The sequence below is a fragment of the Microplitis mediator genome, chromosome 1, assembly GCF_029852145.1.
Source record: "Microplitis mediator isolate UGA2020A chromosome 1, iyMicMedi2.1, whole genome shotgun sequence".
NCBI lineage: Eukaryota > Metazoa > Arthropoda > Insecta > Hymenoptera > Braconidae > Microplitis > Microplitis mediator.
Genome location: NC_079969.1, coordinates 14,275,949 through 14,294,510, shown reverse-complemented (window position 1 = coordinate 14,294,510; position 18,562 = coordinate 14,275,949). Strand labels below are relative to the sequence as shown.

General features: G+C 32.0%; 2 protein-coding genes across 10 annotated transcripts in view; one reads left to right on the top strand and one right to left on the bottom strand.

Annotated features, from left to right (window-relative positions):
* Positions 1-18,562, top strand: part of LOC130677904 (synaptotagmin-7) — a 1,016,663-nt gene that overhangs the window by 448,395 nt on the left and 549,706 nt on the right. The window lies entirely within an intron of this gene.
* LOC130677967 (uncharacterized) lies at positions 5,987-7,666 on the bottom strand. The gene is made up of 2 exons (XM_057484914.1): positions 6,454-7,666; positions 5,987-6,324 (listed from the first exon to the last, which is right to left on the bottom strand). The coding sequence occupies exons 1-2, from the start codon at positions 6,752-6,754 to the stop codon at positions 6,146-6,148; spliced, it is 480 nt and encodes a 159-aa protein (XP_057340897.1). The 5' UTR covers positions 6,755-7,666; the 3' UTR covers positions 5,987-6,145.

Below are 18,562 nucleotides of genomic sequence, written 5' to 3'. Positions count from 1 at the left end.
TAACGTTATCTAATCTAGTTTCAGAATTCACAATGCGTTCGCGCGGTAATAATCAAATCAAAAATTCGGTATTTCATTTTATTTTTTTCTTTTTCAAAATATTTTTTCCGAATTGATAATTTTGACATCACCTATATATCATATTGACGTCATAGAAGGTCACACAGACATCACATTTACACCATGCATACGTCATTAGTTTTACATCATAATCTTGCGTAAAAAAGTTGGAAATAATGAGTCACACCTGACTCATTCGTGACTTATACCTTACGTAAATGATGACATAGCGTAACGTCACTCTGACGTCAAATTTACGTCAATGTGTTTACTGGGAAGTGTTTGAGTTTTTTTCAATAATCATGGTTGACAGTATTAATTAACACCAATGGAACCTGTCAGCATTGTATATTACAATGATGACTGTAAGTACCTTTGTGCTAAATACATTGGCGTATAATTTGTCCCGCGTTGGTGGCCATTCGTATATCTCCCACGTGTGAGTGAGAGAGAGCGTCATACGTAGAGTCAGGTCTTATATATATATATATATATATATATATATATATATATATATATATATATGGGCAGATCCATTAATTCTTGACGAAAGTGTGCGCACTCAGGTCAACGATTTTGATGCCGATTTTTTCCTCAAAAGTACACCTTAAAAAAAGAAGATTCTGAAAATTTAGGACCGATATAATCAAATCTGGCCGCTGGAGAATTTTTTGAATTAAAAAAAAAGTCGATTTTTCACTGATTTTCGAATATTTGTATCTCAGATTCTATATCACTCAAAGACTCCTGCCCTACGGCATTTTTCTCAGTAGACTCTCTACTTTTAAGAAAAAAATAAGAATTTGGTCTAAACGCAAATAGGGCTTAGCTGACAGCCTCTAACTAACGAACTGTTTTGGTTGAATTTCACCTATTTATAAAACACTAGTATACGTACAGTGTTCGAAGTTGCGGATCGACCAGCAGCTAATGCCTTCTATTGGGGTACACTTTAGTAGAATCTATGCAATTTTTACTTCATTGCTTCTATAAAATAAAGTTATAGCCATCTGAAACCAATCAAATTTTAAAAAATTGCAGTTTTCAGATGGCTAGAACATTTTTCTCGGAACTTTGATTTCCTTCAAACTTTCAGGAAAGTTGCTTTATTATGTTCCTAAAAAGCCCTGAAAATCGGGGCTAGGGAATCGAGCTTGTATTCAAGTTATGAATTTTTTAATATTGCCAAAATTGCGTTGTTGAATATAATATTTTCTGATAATTTCTTACATATCTATCGAATTATTCATATCTTATAGACAAGTGAATTATGAATATTTTCTGTACATAGATATAGCTGCTGTCAGTAACCATTTGAGTAACGTCTCAAGTAAACATTTTACCCTCAAAAGCGCTATCGTTCTTATATTGTTTGAATTTGTTTCAAAAGTCGCGCTCGGGCTACTCTGTTACTCAATTTATCCGCTTCGTGGCGTGACTGAGGTACCAATGTTATCATACGCTCATGAAAGCATTGCAATCTACGTTGAAGTTCTCTAGGTATGAAGGTCTACAGTATTTAGTAATTTTTATGTGTTTAATTTGGAGTGTTTAAACTATCAAAACTTGAAACAATGGATAATTGTTATATTGGTCAGTCACGCCACGAAGCGGATAAATTGAGTAACAGAGTAGCCTCAGCGCGACTTTTGAAACAACTTCAAAAAATATAAGAACGATAGCGCTTTTGAGGGTAAAATGTTTACTTGAGACGTTACTCAAATGGTTACTGACAGCAGTTTTATCTATGTACAGAAAATATTCATAATTCACTTGTCTATAAGATATGAATAATTCGATAAATATGTAAGAAATTATCAGCAAATATTATATTCAACAACGCAATTTTGGCAATATTAAAAAATTCATAACCTGAATACAAGCTCGATTCCCTAGCCCCGATTTCCAGGGCTTTTTAGGAACATAATAAAGCAACTTTCCTTAAAGTTTGAAGGAAATCGAAGTTCCGAGAAAAAAGTTCTAGCCATCTGAAAACTGCAATTTTTCAAAATTTGATTGGTTTCAGATGGCTATAACTTTATTTAATAGAAGCAAGGAAGTAAAAATTGCATAGATTCTACTAAAGTATACCCCAATAAAAGACATTAGCTGCTGGTCGATCCTCAACTTCGAACACTGTACGTATACTAGTGTTTTACAAGTAGGTAAAATTTAACCAAAACAGTTCGTTAGTTAGAGGCTGTCAGCTAAGCCCTATTTGAGTTTAGACCAAATACTTATTTTTTTCTTAAAAGTAGAGAGTCTACTGAAAAAAAGGCCGTTGGGCAGGAGTCTTTAAGTTATGTAGAAGCTGAGATACAAATATTCGAAAATCAGTGAAAAATCGACATTTTTAAAAACTCAAAAAATTCTCCAGCGGCCAGATTTGATTACATCGGGTTCAAATTTTCAGGATCTTCTTTTTTTAAGGTGTACTTATGAGGAAAAAATCGGCATCAAAATCGTTGACCTGAGTGCGCACACTTTCGTCGAGAATTAATGGATCTGCCCATATATATATATATATATATATATATATGCGTACTTGTTTGTCCCGGCGATAAATTTTTACCCAAAACTTAGAAGTTGGTAATTTATTATTACATTATAAATAATTATTGGTGACCGTTATATGATTTGACGGTAATTAATTAAAATATCTACAGTTAGTATTATTATATTATAAATAATTATTGGTGGCCGTTATATGATTTGACGGTACATAATTAAAATATTTACAGTTATTATTATTATAGCATTAAATAATTATTGGTGACCGTTTATACGATTTGACGGTAAATCATTAATAACATTTACATTTATTATTCATTATATTTTGGAATATAATTTGAACTTTTTATTTATTGTGGTAGGTATTTGCGAATTGTTTAATTATTAGCTAAGGTCATTTATGATTTATTGGGATTATATTATTTATGTTTAATTATTATTCTGCGGTAAATATCTACCTGTAGGAACACCGTATTGGTAATTATTCTTATTATTTTTTTGAGTTAAATATGTCACTATTATTTATATATCATCAGTGATACTTTATTATTTTGCGGTAACAATTTAATTTATTATCAGTGATAATTTATTTTGGTTTTAAATATTTGCATTGGGATTATTATTAATAATCATTTCTTATTATTGTGCGTTGGTTATTTTATAATTATTTAATTATTATTTCTAAACACTGGTGATTATTGGCAGTAAATAGTTACATTTGCTTAAAGTATTATTAAATTTTTTCCAGCATTATTTCTGCGTATTATATAATTATACACTGTGATTAAATTATATTTTAAAATTCGCCACATTATTATCCGGAGACACGGTAGTGTCTCGCGCCAAGTACGCGTTCCAAACATGTACAACATGTGTGTCGCGTCGGTGTTAGACGACCGTGTCTCTATTCTCGAACCATATGTCACTTTAACCTCACTCATATTTTAAATCCAAATTAATAAATTATTGGGCTTTGTCAGCCTATGATATTAGTTCATTTATTCATAATTATTATATTCCTATTTAATTTTCATAAATTTAAACTGTTTTTGTTAATTTAATAAAAAATTAAAAATTACAAAATTTTGATGCCCCCGTTTTTCGGATCTAACGAAGAAATTACTACGATAAGACGAATTTTCGGCTATTGGCTACCTTCATGTTACACTTGATGATATGAAGTTAGCTTATGCTTACTTTCCAGCTTTAAATTCTTCTCCTTCGATTTAATTGGCTACTTTCATGTTACACTTGACGATATGAAGTTAGCTTATGCTTACTTTCCAGCTAAATTCTTCTCCTTCGATTTAATAGCAATTACACGTCAAGTTGGGTGCCATTAGTTCGTCCTAACGGACATGTTATACAACGTACTACTCTGGCAAAAACGACATCTAGAAATCGTGACAAAAGTACCAACGCAACATCTGGAAATCGCGACATTCGTCCAGCGTGACATTTGGATCGTTACACTGTACGTAAAATGTGACACTCATGCAAGTGCGACGTCTGAAAAAAACGACATCTAGACAAGTCGACAATGTTGCAAACGTGACATTTGAAAAACTCACCAATCTGAAAATGGGACATTTGACAAACACGACAGTCAAGCCAACGATAAATGTGGTAAAGTCGACAAATATGTTATGTGACGTTTAGAAATATGGACATCTTTGCACAAGGACAATTGTACATTGTGACAATTGTAAAATTTGACTTTTGGAAATGTTACCACTCACTTACAAGCGACATATGGATAACGTGACAGTTGAACATAGTGACACTTGTGAAAAGGTACATTCGGAAAAATAATTATTTCTACTTACCAGCAATGAATTTATAAGAAATCCGTAGATAAAGTAGATTTCTTATGGTAATGAAACATGGAAAGAGAGAGGACATACATTTTAAATAAAACTCTAACTAATGCAGCCAAAAAATTATTTTAATATGTTTAATAAATTTTAGGATAAAACAATCCAATTGAAAATATTAAATTAAATTTATTTATCATTATCACTAACTCAAATTGATATTATTCTACGTACATAATAAAATGCTATACAAATAATGTTAATTAAAAATAATCTCGTAATATAAATTTTTTTGTACCTAATTGAATTTATGAAATCAAACTTACTTACCATGCTCTTATACCAGCTATATTCTGAGTACACTATCTAATTCTATAAAAATAAGAATAATTAGGATATAAATTGATGGTTTATACAAAAAATAATGCTGAAAGTTTTTTTTTTTTTATTAGGAAAATTGATATTTATTGTTTTTTTATAATATTGGAAGGTTACAACAAACAATTCAAATTTTTTTTTTTAAGTTAAATTACTATATTATTAAATAATATAAATTATTAAAAACCGACAATAGAAAACCTGACAATATAAAAAAAAATTTTTACTTTCAATATTTAGATAATTTATCTAGTAAAGTTAGTATAAAATTTTATTACTTAGTATATAATTTTTAATCTTCATTAGAGTCATGTTATTTCGCTTTTTAAGGCCAAACTCAGACAGCTCCCCCTCCCCTTTTGGAAATATTCAATAACTTTTAAGGTCATGCCTAGACAGTGCCCCCCACTTCTTCAAAAATTTCAATGGCTTTGAACTGTTATAACCATGTTAAAATTTTAGTAATTAATTAAAAAAAAATTAAAACCTTAATTGAAAAAAGGAGAACGTAATCGTAATTTCACTAAGATATAGATTTAAAAAAAAACATTTGCATTCGATATCAATTGGAAGCTGAACGAAATTTGTAAAATAAATTTCAGTATAATCTTCATGTTAATTTTATAATTTGAATTTTCAAATTTTCTAGGCTAAAATTTATTCAACAAATTTCGTTTAACTCCTGATTGATATCAATTGCAAGTAATTTTTAAAAAATTCTATACCTCGGTGAAATTACGACTACGTTCTCCTTTTTTCAATTAAGGTTTTAATTTTTTTTTTTAATTAATTAATAAAATTTTAATACGGTTATGGCAGTTGAAAGCCATTGAAATTTTTGAAGTGGGGGGCACTGTCTGAAATGCCCTTAACTGTCAAAGCGTGTCAAAATTTAATCAATTAATTAGAAAAAAAAATCAAGCCTTAATTAAAAAGAAGGTCAACGTAGTTGCAATTTTGCTGAGATGTAGAATTCAAAAATATTACTAACAGATGTTATCAATTAAAGTTAAACGAAATTCGTTGAATAATATTTAGCCTAAAAATTTAAACAATTATAATTATCAAATTTACATAAAGAGTTTACTGAAATTCATTCAACAAATTTCGTTTAACTCCCAATTGATGTAAACTATAAGTTGTTTTATTTGAATTCCACATGACAATGAAATTGCAACTACATTGTCTTTTTTTTTAATTTATTGTTTAATTTTTATTCCAATTGTTAATAAAATTTTGATACGCTTATGAAAGTGAAAAGTCATTGAATATTTTTTCGAAATAGGGAAGGGGCAGTGTCTGAGAGTACCCTCAAAACGAAATTTCTTTTTTTTATAAAACCTTGCTGAAGACCATCTTTGACACCGTTTTTAAAAGTTTTTTTAAATAATAAAAACTTCGTTTACATACTGATGACACATTTGACATATGAAATCACCACCCTCGGTTAGCACATCATTCAACATCTTCTTATGACAGGCTTCGCAAAAAGTATAGTGCCCACAGGGCTTGTAGTAGACGTTCGGAACAGCGGCCATGTAAGTCATACATTCTTCACTTCCTAAAATGGACAAGGTTTATTTGAGATTATTTAATATTTAACATTATAAACGAATATCCAACAACAAGAGTGAAACTGATTTAATCGAATAGATAATTAATATCATGAGATATTGAATATTCAACTTACTGATAGCGTTGTTCAAGTCCGCAGGTGTAACCGCGTCGCGCCGTAAACTGCAGGCAACATCAGCACCATTTAGGTCGGGATTAGGAACATTGCCATGAGAATAGTCATCAAAATCGAGAATGATAGTGTCAGCCTCGGATTCTTCCGAATCATTATCAATATCATTATTTGAATCCATGTAAGTAACATCATCGGGATTGCTAGAAGTAACAGCTGCAGCTTCATTATCTACATCTCCATTAGTCTCATCATCGGAATTACCAGTATCAACATCTGCAATCACTTCATTTTCTGAATTCATGTTGGTGTCATCATCGGAAGAATATCCGTTTCGAAAATCACCAAGAGTCCTAGCTATTAGTGATAAGATATCCTAATTATTCTTATTTTTATAGAATTAGATAGTGTACTCAGAATATAGCTGGTATAAGAGCATGGTAAGTAAGTTTGATTTCATAAATTCAATTAGGTACAAAAAAATTTATATTACGAGATTATTTTTAATTAACATTATTTGTATAGCATTTTATTATGTACGTAGAATAATATCAATTTGAGTTAGTGATAATGATAAATAAATTTAATTTAATATTTTCAATTGGATTGTTTTATCCTAAAATTTATTAAACATATTAAAATAATTTTTTGGCTGCATTAGTTAGAGTTTTATTTAAAATGTATGTCCTCTCTCTTTCCATGTTTCATTACCATAAGAAATCTACTTTATCTACGGATTTCTTATAAATTCATTGCTGGTAAGTAGAAATAATTATTTTTCCGAATGTACCTTTTCACAAGTGTCACTATGTTCAACTGTCACGTTATCCATATGTCGCTTGTAAGTGAGTGGTAACATTTCCAAAAGTCAAATTTTACAATTGTCACAATGTACAATTGTCCTTGTGCAAAGATGTCCATATTTCTAAACGTCACATAACATATTTGTCGACTTTACCACATTTATCGTTGGCTTGACTGTCGTGTTTGTCAAATGTCCCATTTTCAGATTGGTGAGTTTTTCAAATGTCACGTTTGCAACATTGTCGACTTGTCTAGATGTCGTTTTTTTCAGACGTCGCACTTGCATGAGTGTCACATTTTACGTACAGTGTAACGATCCAAATGTCACGCTGGACGAATGTCGCGATTTCCAGATGTTGCGTTGGTACTTTTGTCACGATTTCTAGATGTCGTTTTTGCCAGAGTAGTACGTTGTATAACATGTCCGTTAGGACGAACTATTGGCATCCGTCAAGTTCTGTTTTTTATTTTTCTGAATACTAGTTGAGTGCAATATACAGTGCAAGTTGACAAAAAATCTCACTGCAAATCTTTTGCTGTTTTACGTCAGGTGTACATTTTGAGCAAGTTGACGTCAACTTGCAGACCGAATCGCTTTGGGGAAAGTGAGGACATCATTAAGTTGAAAACTTAGCTTGCCCGAAATTAATACCCGACATTTGACGGCAAAATGACGGTAAAAAAAGGTAAAGAGCAAGATTTGTGGTAAACTCTCTGTCATTTGCACTGTATTTCACACTAATGATGTAGTTAAAATACTAAACAACAGAAGTTGACGTATATTAACTGTTATATTGAAGAAAAATTTGTTCATCCGGGAAAAAATGTTTTCATAAAATTTTATACAATTTTGTAAGATTTTATAAGATTTCACAGCAAAATTCTATAAAATTTTACCAGGCCATTTCCTGTATAATAAAATTTAAAAAAAAAAAACATTTTTCCGGGCAGTAATTTTAAAATTCACCCCTGATAGCCAGTTTATCCACAAATTAACTTCAAGCTACTGCTGTATTCTAAAGCCAACTTTAAGGAAAGTGTTGGAGAGCAACCAGTTACCTTTAAGTTGACAGTAAATTGTCTGTACCTTGAATTCAATTTGATTACAAGTATTACTGCCAGTCAATGACGTTAAGTTGATTGAGTTTCACTTCAAATTAACGGCAAGTTTTTCTATCAAATTACATTCAGATGACGGTGGTAAATTCGCATCAACTTGCACGCAAGTATTCTCCAGCCAAGGCTTGCCAGAAATTTGTCGTTAAGTTAGCCGTAAATGTTTCACTGCAGAACTTGCTGAACAATTATCTTTAAAGTGTGGCTATCAAGGATTCTGCAGCAGTCTAGGATACCAAAGTATCAGCTCCGAAATTGAAATGATACTTTTAACATCTCGATGACTACAGTATATATAAAAAATATCAGTCTAACTTTTAGCTCTCATATCATATACGTAAAATAACGTGTACAATTGACGTGAAATTATAGCTGTTTTATACCAAGTTTATATGTGATCTTATGTGTGGGAGAGAGCAATAAATTAAAATGACGCTTTTTGCGTACTATAGACCTCATCGAGATGTCAAATGTTTCACATCAAGTTTTGAGTTAGAATGTTGATCATCTAGAAAGCTAGAGATCTAGAGAGATCATTCTCGCCACCGGATTGGTCTAGTTAGATTTCCAAGTGTACGACAATTTTTTGCTAAAGTCGTTATCAGGATATATCCTCATTCCGTTGCAATGACCCTAAAGCCACTCTAGGTAGAAATTGACAGTAATTTGACGTTGAAATTACCTGAAATTTGCTGCCCGAGTTCAACTCGCCCGCAGGGTCAACCGATAGACCAATTTTTTTTTAGTCAATTTTTGAAGAGAATTTGCATTCCAATTCGGGTAGTAGATTTACGTCAAATTGTAGAGAAAGTTGCATACAAACTATCGTCAAAAACGGAAAAGTCCGAAGTTGACGGATATTTGACGAAAAATTCAAGGAAACTTTTGTAAAACTTTTGCTAAGCAAACTGTGCTATTAGGGGAGTTCATGCTTACGCTGTCAATTTAGAAGTAAACCTTATTTTTTTACCCTTTTACTGAAATTTTCTAGTTATATTCTCTGTAAAATTACCTCTTCATAAGAGGCGTAAAATTACGCTGACTTGTAGTTCATGTTGTACCCCGTATTTTAGTCAGAAACAGAAATTTCTCAATTGACATAGAAATGTCTTAAGTTGGCAGTGATTTATCGTCAAATCGCGGAGATTTATCATTATTGCTAACCTAAGCATCTGGTAACTTCAAACAATTTATTAGTTCTCGTTAATATATTTGATTTGACTCTAATTAATTAATTTATAATAATACTGTGAAAAAGCAATTGATAGTTTTTTATTAATTCTGGCAGTTAACAGGATATTTTTTATTATTCAAATTTTATTCATAAGGTGAGTGATAAAGATTTGATTTATTATATTGCCATCAATTTGAAGTGAAACTTTCAATCAACTTAACGTCATTGTCTGACAGTAACACTTGTAGTCAAATTGAATTCAAGTTACAGACAATTTACTGTCAACTTAAAGGTAACTGTTTGCTCTCCAACACTTTCTTTTAAGTTGGCTTTAAAGTACAGCATTAGCTTGAAGTTAATTTGTAGATAAGGTGGCTATCAGGGTTAATGACAACTATTCCTAATAGCCACTTTAGTTTGAAATCGACAGTAATTTGACAATTGAAATGACCGAAATTTGATGCCAGAAATCGCTGACAATTTGACAACAAAAGTCAGAAAAAAAATTTGCGGTTAATTTTTCATCAATTTAGAGGTAACTTTTGTTACTAGAAAAAAAAACCCTACCAAAAGTTTCCTTTCCTAATAGCCACCATAACCGCAAATTAACTTCAAGCTACGGCCAAAATCTGAAGTCAACTTAACAGCAAAAGTTGAAGAGCAAAAAGTTGCGGTTAAGTTGTTAGTAGATTGTCTGTAACTTGAATTCAATTTGACTTCTGACGTTACTGTCAGATAATGACGTTAAGTTGATTGAAAGTTTAACTTCAAATTATTAATCGGCAAACTTCATAGCTAAGACTTGATGTCAACCTAATTGCATAAAGTATGTGTTAACTTGCTATCAGTTTAGAAGCAACTTTAATTTTTTATTTGACTTTTAAAAATGAGTTGCAGATTCGGTTTATGCATATATGTATATACATAATATAATGTGGATAGTTGTCATTGACTATCAGATTTAAGTATTGTTGAACAAATAATAAACTGTGTCTTAAGAACAGTTTTATTGTTATTGGTTTATTTGTATTTTAAAAATATATCAGACCGATTAATTGTTCTACAAAAAGGAATGAAATCCCACCAAAAACAGATTCTCTGTAAAAAGTTGCGCCAAGTACACGTTCAACATTAATCTTAGACTACATTAAAAATAATATTCTTACAAAAAAAACTAAAATCATAAGAACACCAAGTACCTTAAATTTTTTTTAATTTATTAAAAAAAAAAAATTATCACTATAAAAATTAAAAAAAAAAAAAAAAAAAAAAACTTGAACGTACTTGGTGTGCGTTATGCAGAAAATTAATTATTCGGACGTGTTATATCTTTTGAATATTTCACAGTTGAATAATATATTAAACTGCCTTTAACCGCGCACACCAAGTACGTTCAAGTATTTTTTTTTTTTTTTTTTTTTTTTAAATTTTATAGTTATAATTTTTTTTTTTTTAATAAATTAAAAAAAATTTAAGGTACTTGGTGTTCTTATGATTTTAGTTTTTTTTGTAAGAATATTATTTTTAATGTAGTCTAAGATTAATGTTGAACGTGTACTTGGCGCAACTTTTTACAGAGAATCTGTTTTTGGTGGGATTATCAGTATGCTCAATTTCTAACTTAAATTAAAGTTATTTTTCGCTCAGTAGTCTCTGCTATCATGCTACCACGTGTTCAACAAATAAATTAAAATCAGTGTAATTTATTATGAGCTCATTCAATTCAATTCAATTAAGTGATCATTATTATTAAAACTCAATAACTAAATTAGTTATGCATTCACTGCTATTAAAAATAGTAATTAATGTGTTCGATAATTAACTTCGCTCGGTAACCTCTAATTTCATGTTACTTTTCATTCTGACATTTTTGCGATCAACTCAGTGTTCAATTGAACTCAACTTAGTTATTTTAATTCGTTTATTTACTCGAGCTCAATTCAATAATTTGTATTCAATCATTTACGTATTCATGAGCTCAGACATTTAACAGTATCGATAAATTAAATCAACGGTTTAATTTGCAACCCAGTGATATTTTGTGCTGTGACAAATAAAAATATTGTTATATTTTTAAATATGCGTATTTTTCCAACATCCTAACCAACCAGTCCTGGCATGCATTTATTTAATTATTATTACAACAAATTGCATTAGTGCTTTAATTAAATTTTTTTTTATAATTCATAATTCAAAAACAACAAAATAAAAATGATTTTTTAATTTTCTAATTCAATATCTTTGAATCGAAAATAATTTTTTAATCGTTAATCTAACATTTTTTGATTAAAAATTTAATTTCAAATTTTAAATTCGTAAAGTAGCGTTAAAATGTAATAGCTTAATTTTTGAATCTACGTATTCAAATAAAACATTGAATAAAAAATTTCAAATCGGAAAACAAGATTAAAAAATTTCTTCCTAATCTCTAATTCCATATTCAATAATTGAAAAGTAAATCAAAAATTTTTATTAGCCATAGCCCAGTCGGCAAAAAGTTAACATCTCATCAAGATAACATTTTTTGGATATGATGACTTTAAGACTCATCTTAAAGATAACATAATGATTTCAGAAAGATATCTAATGCGCCACCTACTGACATCTTTTAAATCTCTTCAAGAAGGTATCCCCTCGCAGATTTGAATCACGGTGGAAACACCGTGGAAGTGTAAACACCGTGGATCCACCGTGGTTACACGGTGGGTTTGTTCCATTTCACCACCGGGTATACACAATGTATCCACCGTGATTACGCGGTGTATCCACCGTGATTCCACGGTGGCTTGACCACTGTGTATACTAGGGTGCTTTTATTTTTGCGACTTTTTTTTTTTATTCGCTCCCATTCCGAAATTTTGTTGGAAACACCCCCAAAAAAATTCCCTGAGAGTTTGGACCCTTAATATTAATATTAAGTACTCGACCACAGCGTGTGAAGATTTCCCATTTAAAATACACGTAAACTTGGGTTTTTATTTTTTAAACTTCTATAACTCCGCGGCATTTTTTTTTAGATTGGAAATCTGATTCGTGGTCGTGATATAAGTTTATAAGTCTTAATGTAACCTTTCGAGGCCAATGTAGTTTAGACTTAATGTCGTTAATTTCAACAGAAGCAGCAGCAGTTTTTTCATTTATGTCAGATATGTTATTTTTATTTACAAAACTATCTTTTTCGACGTTACTAACATTTTTTTCTTCAATAGTATCTTTTCGTGAAGTTGATGAGCACGGCGTAATAATCAATTGTCCATCAATTTCAGTTGAACGAACGCCTTCAACTATTGGCAAGTTGAATATTTTACCTAACTCCATTAGAGGAATAGATGTTATTTCTCCATCTATTGAAATAAAAAAAAAGTAAAAAACTTGATGTTGTATAAAATAATATATATATCGACGTTCTAATTTGCAAATTGTCAAACTTAATATTTTTAGTAGGTGATTTTACGCAATTTTCAGATAGTAATTGAAAGAAAAAATGTTATTTGAGTAACTTAGACAAAAATAATTATTATCTATAGTTCTTACATATAAGCTTACCTTCTTTTCTCTGCACCACAACATCATTGCCAGCCATTATTACCTGGTAATTATCATCCAAAATAATAGAATGGGTCACGGGTGAAACATATAAATTTTCCATAATTGTATAATTATGAAAGCTTCTTTTAAGTAATATCACCTAAACTATTAACTGTCGTAAACTTTTTCATTTGTTTTAAAATAATTGCCAATCTACCAGGATTTACCGGTATATTTGTAAGTGGTAGATGTCGTTAAAGTCTCTTCTAAATTCAAAACTTTTGGAACGTTTAAGAAACCGCTCGGGAGATTGAAACAAACTGTTTGTCCTTTTCTTACATACAAATTTTTCTATTCGCATCTTTTTTTAAAAAAGGTAATTTTCCCTGCCAGGGTGGTTTCCTAAACGTGGAAAAAGTAGATGTTGAAATGAGTATTTAATAACGTAAATTATTCTAATTTTTATTATAATTATTATTTCTTTTTTAAGTTAAATGCTCAGGGGGTTATCCCCGGTAGTCCGACTCTACCGAGGGCCTCACCTGAGCGCCAAATCGTTACTGCTGCGATGCTTCATCAACAAGATGATCAGCATGCGCAGCAGGCCGAGTTTCGTTGCCTAAGTAGACGGAGGGATCCAAGAATTACAGCCTTTTGCATCCTCGATGCCAGAAGCTCAACTTGCGCTGAACAAGTTGGTATTCTAGCCAATGCAGATACAAAAGACTGTTTCATTCCTTTAAGGACGCCAACAATGAGGACGAGAAGTTTGACACGGTAGCCGGGGTAAAGTTTGCCAATTTCGAACAGGAGATCCTGATATATCTCGTGTTTGTGCTCTTCTTTAACCGTGATGTTACACTCAGCAGGAGCTGAAAACTCAATGACATAAATGTCACGAGTGGTTTTATCGAAGAGCACAATATCAGGTTTATTATGGTCGATTTTCCGCGTTGTTGCAAATGGCACGTTCCAATAAATGTGGCAACGGTCATTCTCAACAACTTGCGGAATATCTCCTGGCAGGTAAGACAGCACTGATGTTTTATCGATACCGTGCGTATGTCGAAGGTGGTAATAAAGTACTCGCAGAGCAGCATTGTGACGCTGGATGTATGCACTTCTTGCCAGCACAGGACATGCTGACAAGAGATGCATAAGCGTCTCAGGATGTTGCTTACACACCCTGCACAAAGTGTCGGGTAGCTGCATCTGGAGTACTTTTGCACGGTATTCAAGGGTATTGATCACACCATCTTGGCAGGCAAAAATATATCTTTCGTTCTCGGACATCAGGCCAGCTGACTTAAGGAAGGAAAACGTCAGCTGGGTGGACAAGCCATGATCACAAACGTGTTTAAAGAACACGCTGTGCATGGACTTGTCCATGTGTGTACTGAGCAGTTTTTGCTGCTCAGCATTCCTGACAACACTCTTAAATTCCTCCTTAGGGAGTTCAATAAGAGGGTTTACTCTTCCGAGACCGAGGGATTTTGCCGCGTATCGTGCTGCCTTATATAAGAACGCTCCCTTATGCAGATTCTCATGACTATGAACAATCTGCATAAGGAAGTCGTCCTCATCTGCAGTGAAATTGACAACTTCGTATGTTAAACCCAAAACCAAACGATCGTGTAGAAACTCCAAGCTCTGTAGACCTCTCCCTCCGATGTGCCGGGAAAGGTATAATCTGGTGACTGAGGATTTAGGGTGCATGCTCCGATTGATATTCATGACTTTGCGTGTCTTGATATCGAGATCTCTAAGCTCTTTTCGGGTCCATTTAAGGACACCGAAAGAGTAGAGTAGTACTGGGACAGCAAGCATGTTAGTTGCAGAGACTTTGTTTTTCCCGGAAAGTTCTGGTGACCAGATTTTCCGGAGTCTCCGCCCATACTCGCTGCAGAGAGTCGTTTTGATTTTCAAGACATCCTGCATAGGACTCCCGTCAATCCCTAAATATTTGTACGACTCTCCGGCGTCAAGATGGTCAATGACGCTCCCATCTACTAACTCGATATCTTCGCGCAAATCAGAGCACTTACTCTTCACCAGATTAACGACCGCGCACTTGTCCAACCCAACAGCCATGCCGACATCCCGTGTATACTCCCCTACGATGTTTAAGGCTGTCTGAAGGTGTTCCTCATCAGGAGCATATACCTTCAGATCATCCATGTAGAGTAAGTGGGTGATCGAATATTTCCGATCAGTTGGTGGGCCCACTGAGTATCCACGGGTACGGCGTAGCGCAACAGATATCGGCAGCAGTGAGATGCAAAACAGCAGAGGGCTCAGGGAATCTCCCTGGAAGACACCTCGCTTGTACTGTACAACTTCGGTCACACGTTTGTCGATGCCACATGATATGTGGAACCGTGTTCGCCAAAGTTGCATCGTACGCTGTATGCATCCCACTGTATCACGATTGACCCCAAGGCATTTGAGCAAAAAAAAATGAGCTCATGAGATGTTGAATCAAATGCCTTACGGTAGTCAATCCAGGCCATTGACAGGTTGCGCTGATAGTAGACCGCGTCTTGAATGACGCAACGATCTACTAACAGATTCTCTTTACAACCTGACAGGCCTCTTTTACTGCCACGCTGTTCGTATATCTGCTGCCATACAGGATCTATCTCCTGTAAAATGCGATTGTTCAAGATTTTGGTGAATATCTTATAAACCGCATTCAAACAGGTGATAGGCCTGTAGTTCTTTGGGTCGGACAAGTCACCCTTCTTAGGGATAAGCACGGTTCGCCCTTCTACAAGCCAGCACGAAATAGGTTCGTTGCCTCTGATAAACGCTGTAAATATCCGGGCCAGATGGCTGTGGGTAGAAGTAAGTTTCTTCCACCAAAACAAGTTAATGCCATCCGGACCCGGAGCAGCCCAGTTCTTACCATTATTCAGAGCCAAACAAACTTCTTCCACGCTGACTTCAGGGCTCTCTTCATCAGCATTGTCGTTTCGGTGGCGGCGACAAAATGCCTCGAAGTCGTTGAGAGCTGGAGTGTCACGATTCACGTCTGGTTGATCACCATACAACTCGGACCAGAAAGCTTATTATTATTATTTTTATTATTATTATTATTATTATTATTATTATTATTATTATTATTATTATTATTATTATCATTATTATTATTATTATTATTATTATTATTATTTTTACTATTAATAATGACATAATTACTAAATTTATAAGAATGAGATGGAAGGAATACTAAAAAATATAAGAATATTATTTTATATTTTATTTATATCGTATATTTATTTTTAACAATATTAGTGATTACCATTATTTGTAAGTTTAATTACAATTTTATTTTTTCATATGTAAAATAAATGAATGGCAATTTGAGGGTAATAAGACGAATGAGTCTTTAGTTACTCGAACATGCATTAAAGTTTCTAGGTAAAAGTCTGCTTCTTCAATTTTAAATGCATCTTCAAATAAGATACAAATTTTGTTATTAATAACTCATTGTTAATGATTAAAACAAATATTTGAATTATATAAGACACTTACTTGCTTCAATTACGTCATAGTAATAAATCGGCATCTCATTTTGAGTGATGATTTTTATTTTAAATTAAAGATCATTATATAAAATATCGTACATTGTGATCGTACAAAAAAAAAAATTTTCGGAAAACAAAAAAAAATTTAGGTCGATATCTTAGGCTCGCCAAATCCCGCTAAAGTTAGAAGTTATTTAAAATTTTTTTTCCAACTTATTCTGATCGGAGATTTAATTCTCTACAAAAAAGGTCCTATAATATAATTACGTAAAGTTGATAGTTACTGAAATAATTGCAAATTTGCTCTAAAAAATATATACACTGGTCACAGAAATTAAGGGATAGAAAAAAAATCCGAAATTTTTAGGTGATTTTCAACATGCTGTAACTCGGTGAAAAATGGTCGTATAAAAAAACTAAAAAAAGCAAATTGTAGCCTCAAGTTTCTAGTTTTCAAATCTGGACCTCAAAATTTTTTATCATGTACGGTTCCGGAGAAATCATAAGAAAACCAACGAAAAAAAAAATTTCAAAATTTTTGCTGGTCTTTCAATACCTCTATGGGCGACAATAAATTTTTTTGAATAATCCGACTGTCTGACTTTTCTCGGAAATTTTATGCCCTTTAATTTGGTGGCCTTAAAAAGTCTCTACGACGATTTGGCGCCGAGTTATCATTGATCAAAGCAAAAAAGTCCATTTTAGCTTTGATAATCAATAACTCCGGATGTATTGGTCGTACAAAGAATGGAAGTAGAGTTTTGAAAACTGGAAAACATTCTCTATAAGGCAAAATTAGTGGCATTTGATAGAAAAATTTTTTTTAAAGCGATATTGTTTGGTAAAAACAGGTCAAAATTCACAAATTTAAGGATATTCGGAAATCTTGCTATAACTTTGGATATAACCGATAAACAAAGGATATCTTCGACTTTTTTCCAACCTCAAAGTGTCCTGAAAAAACCCTGAAAATTTCAAATCGCTGCGATTTTTCTTTCTTAGTACCCCGAAGCTTTAAATTTATCGATTTTGTCAAAAATCACCATAATTGGTAGTTTCTCGGTTTTTGTTCATTTTTTCGATTTGAAAATGTTTTTTTTACCGATAATCTTCATTTCTTTGATCAAAAAGATCGATTATCGAAAAAAATTGAAAAACAAAAAATTTTGAAAAAAATTTTTTTTTTTTCAAAATTTTTTTTTTCAAAAATTTTTTTTTTTTCAAAATTTTTTTTTTTGTTGTATCTGCAATGATTTATCATTGTCAAAAAAAAATCCTAAAATTTTTTTTACCGCTGTAACTGCATCTGCTTCAAATGTCAACTTAAGAAACATACCCTTTGGGTAACTCTAATGCCGGCGGTAAAAAAAATTTTAGGATTTTTTTTTGACAATGATAAATCATTGCAGATACAACAAAAAAAAAAATTTTGAAAAAAAAAAATTTTTGAAAAAAAAAATTTTGAAAAAAAAAAAATTTTTTTCAAAATTTTTTGTTTTTCAATTTTTTTCGATAATCGATCTTTTTGATCAAAGAAATGAAGATTATCGGTAAAAAAAACATTTTCAAATCGAAAAAATGAACAAAAACCGAGAAACTACCAATTATGGTGATTTTTGACAAAATCGATAAATTTAAAGCTGCGGGGTACTAAGAAAGAAAAATCGCAGCGATTTGAAATTTTCAGGGTTTTTTCAGGACACTTTGAGGTTGGAAAAAAGTCGAAGATATCCTTTGTTTATCGGTTATATCCAAAGTTATAGCAAGATTTCCGAATATCCTTAAATTTGTGAATTTTGACCTGTTTTTTACCAAACAATATCGCTTTAAAAAAAATTTTTCTATCAAATGCCACTAATTTTGCCTTATAGAGAATGTTTTCCAGTTTTCAAAACTCTACTTCCATTCTTTGTACGACCAATACATCCGGAGTTATTGATTATCAAAGCTAAAATGGACTTTT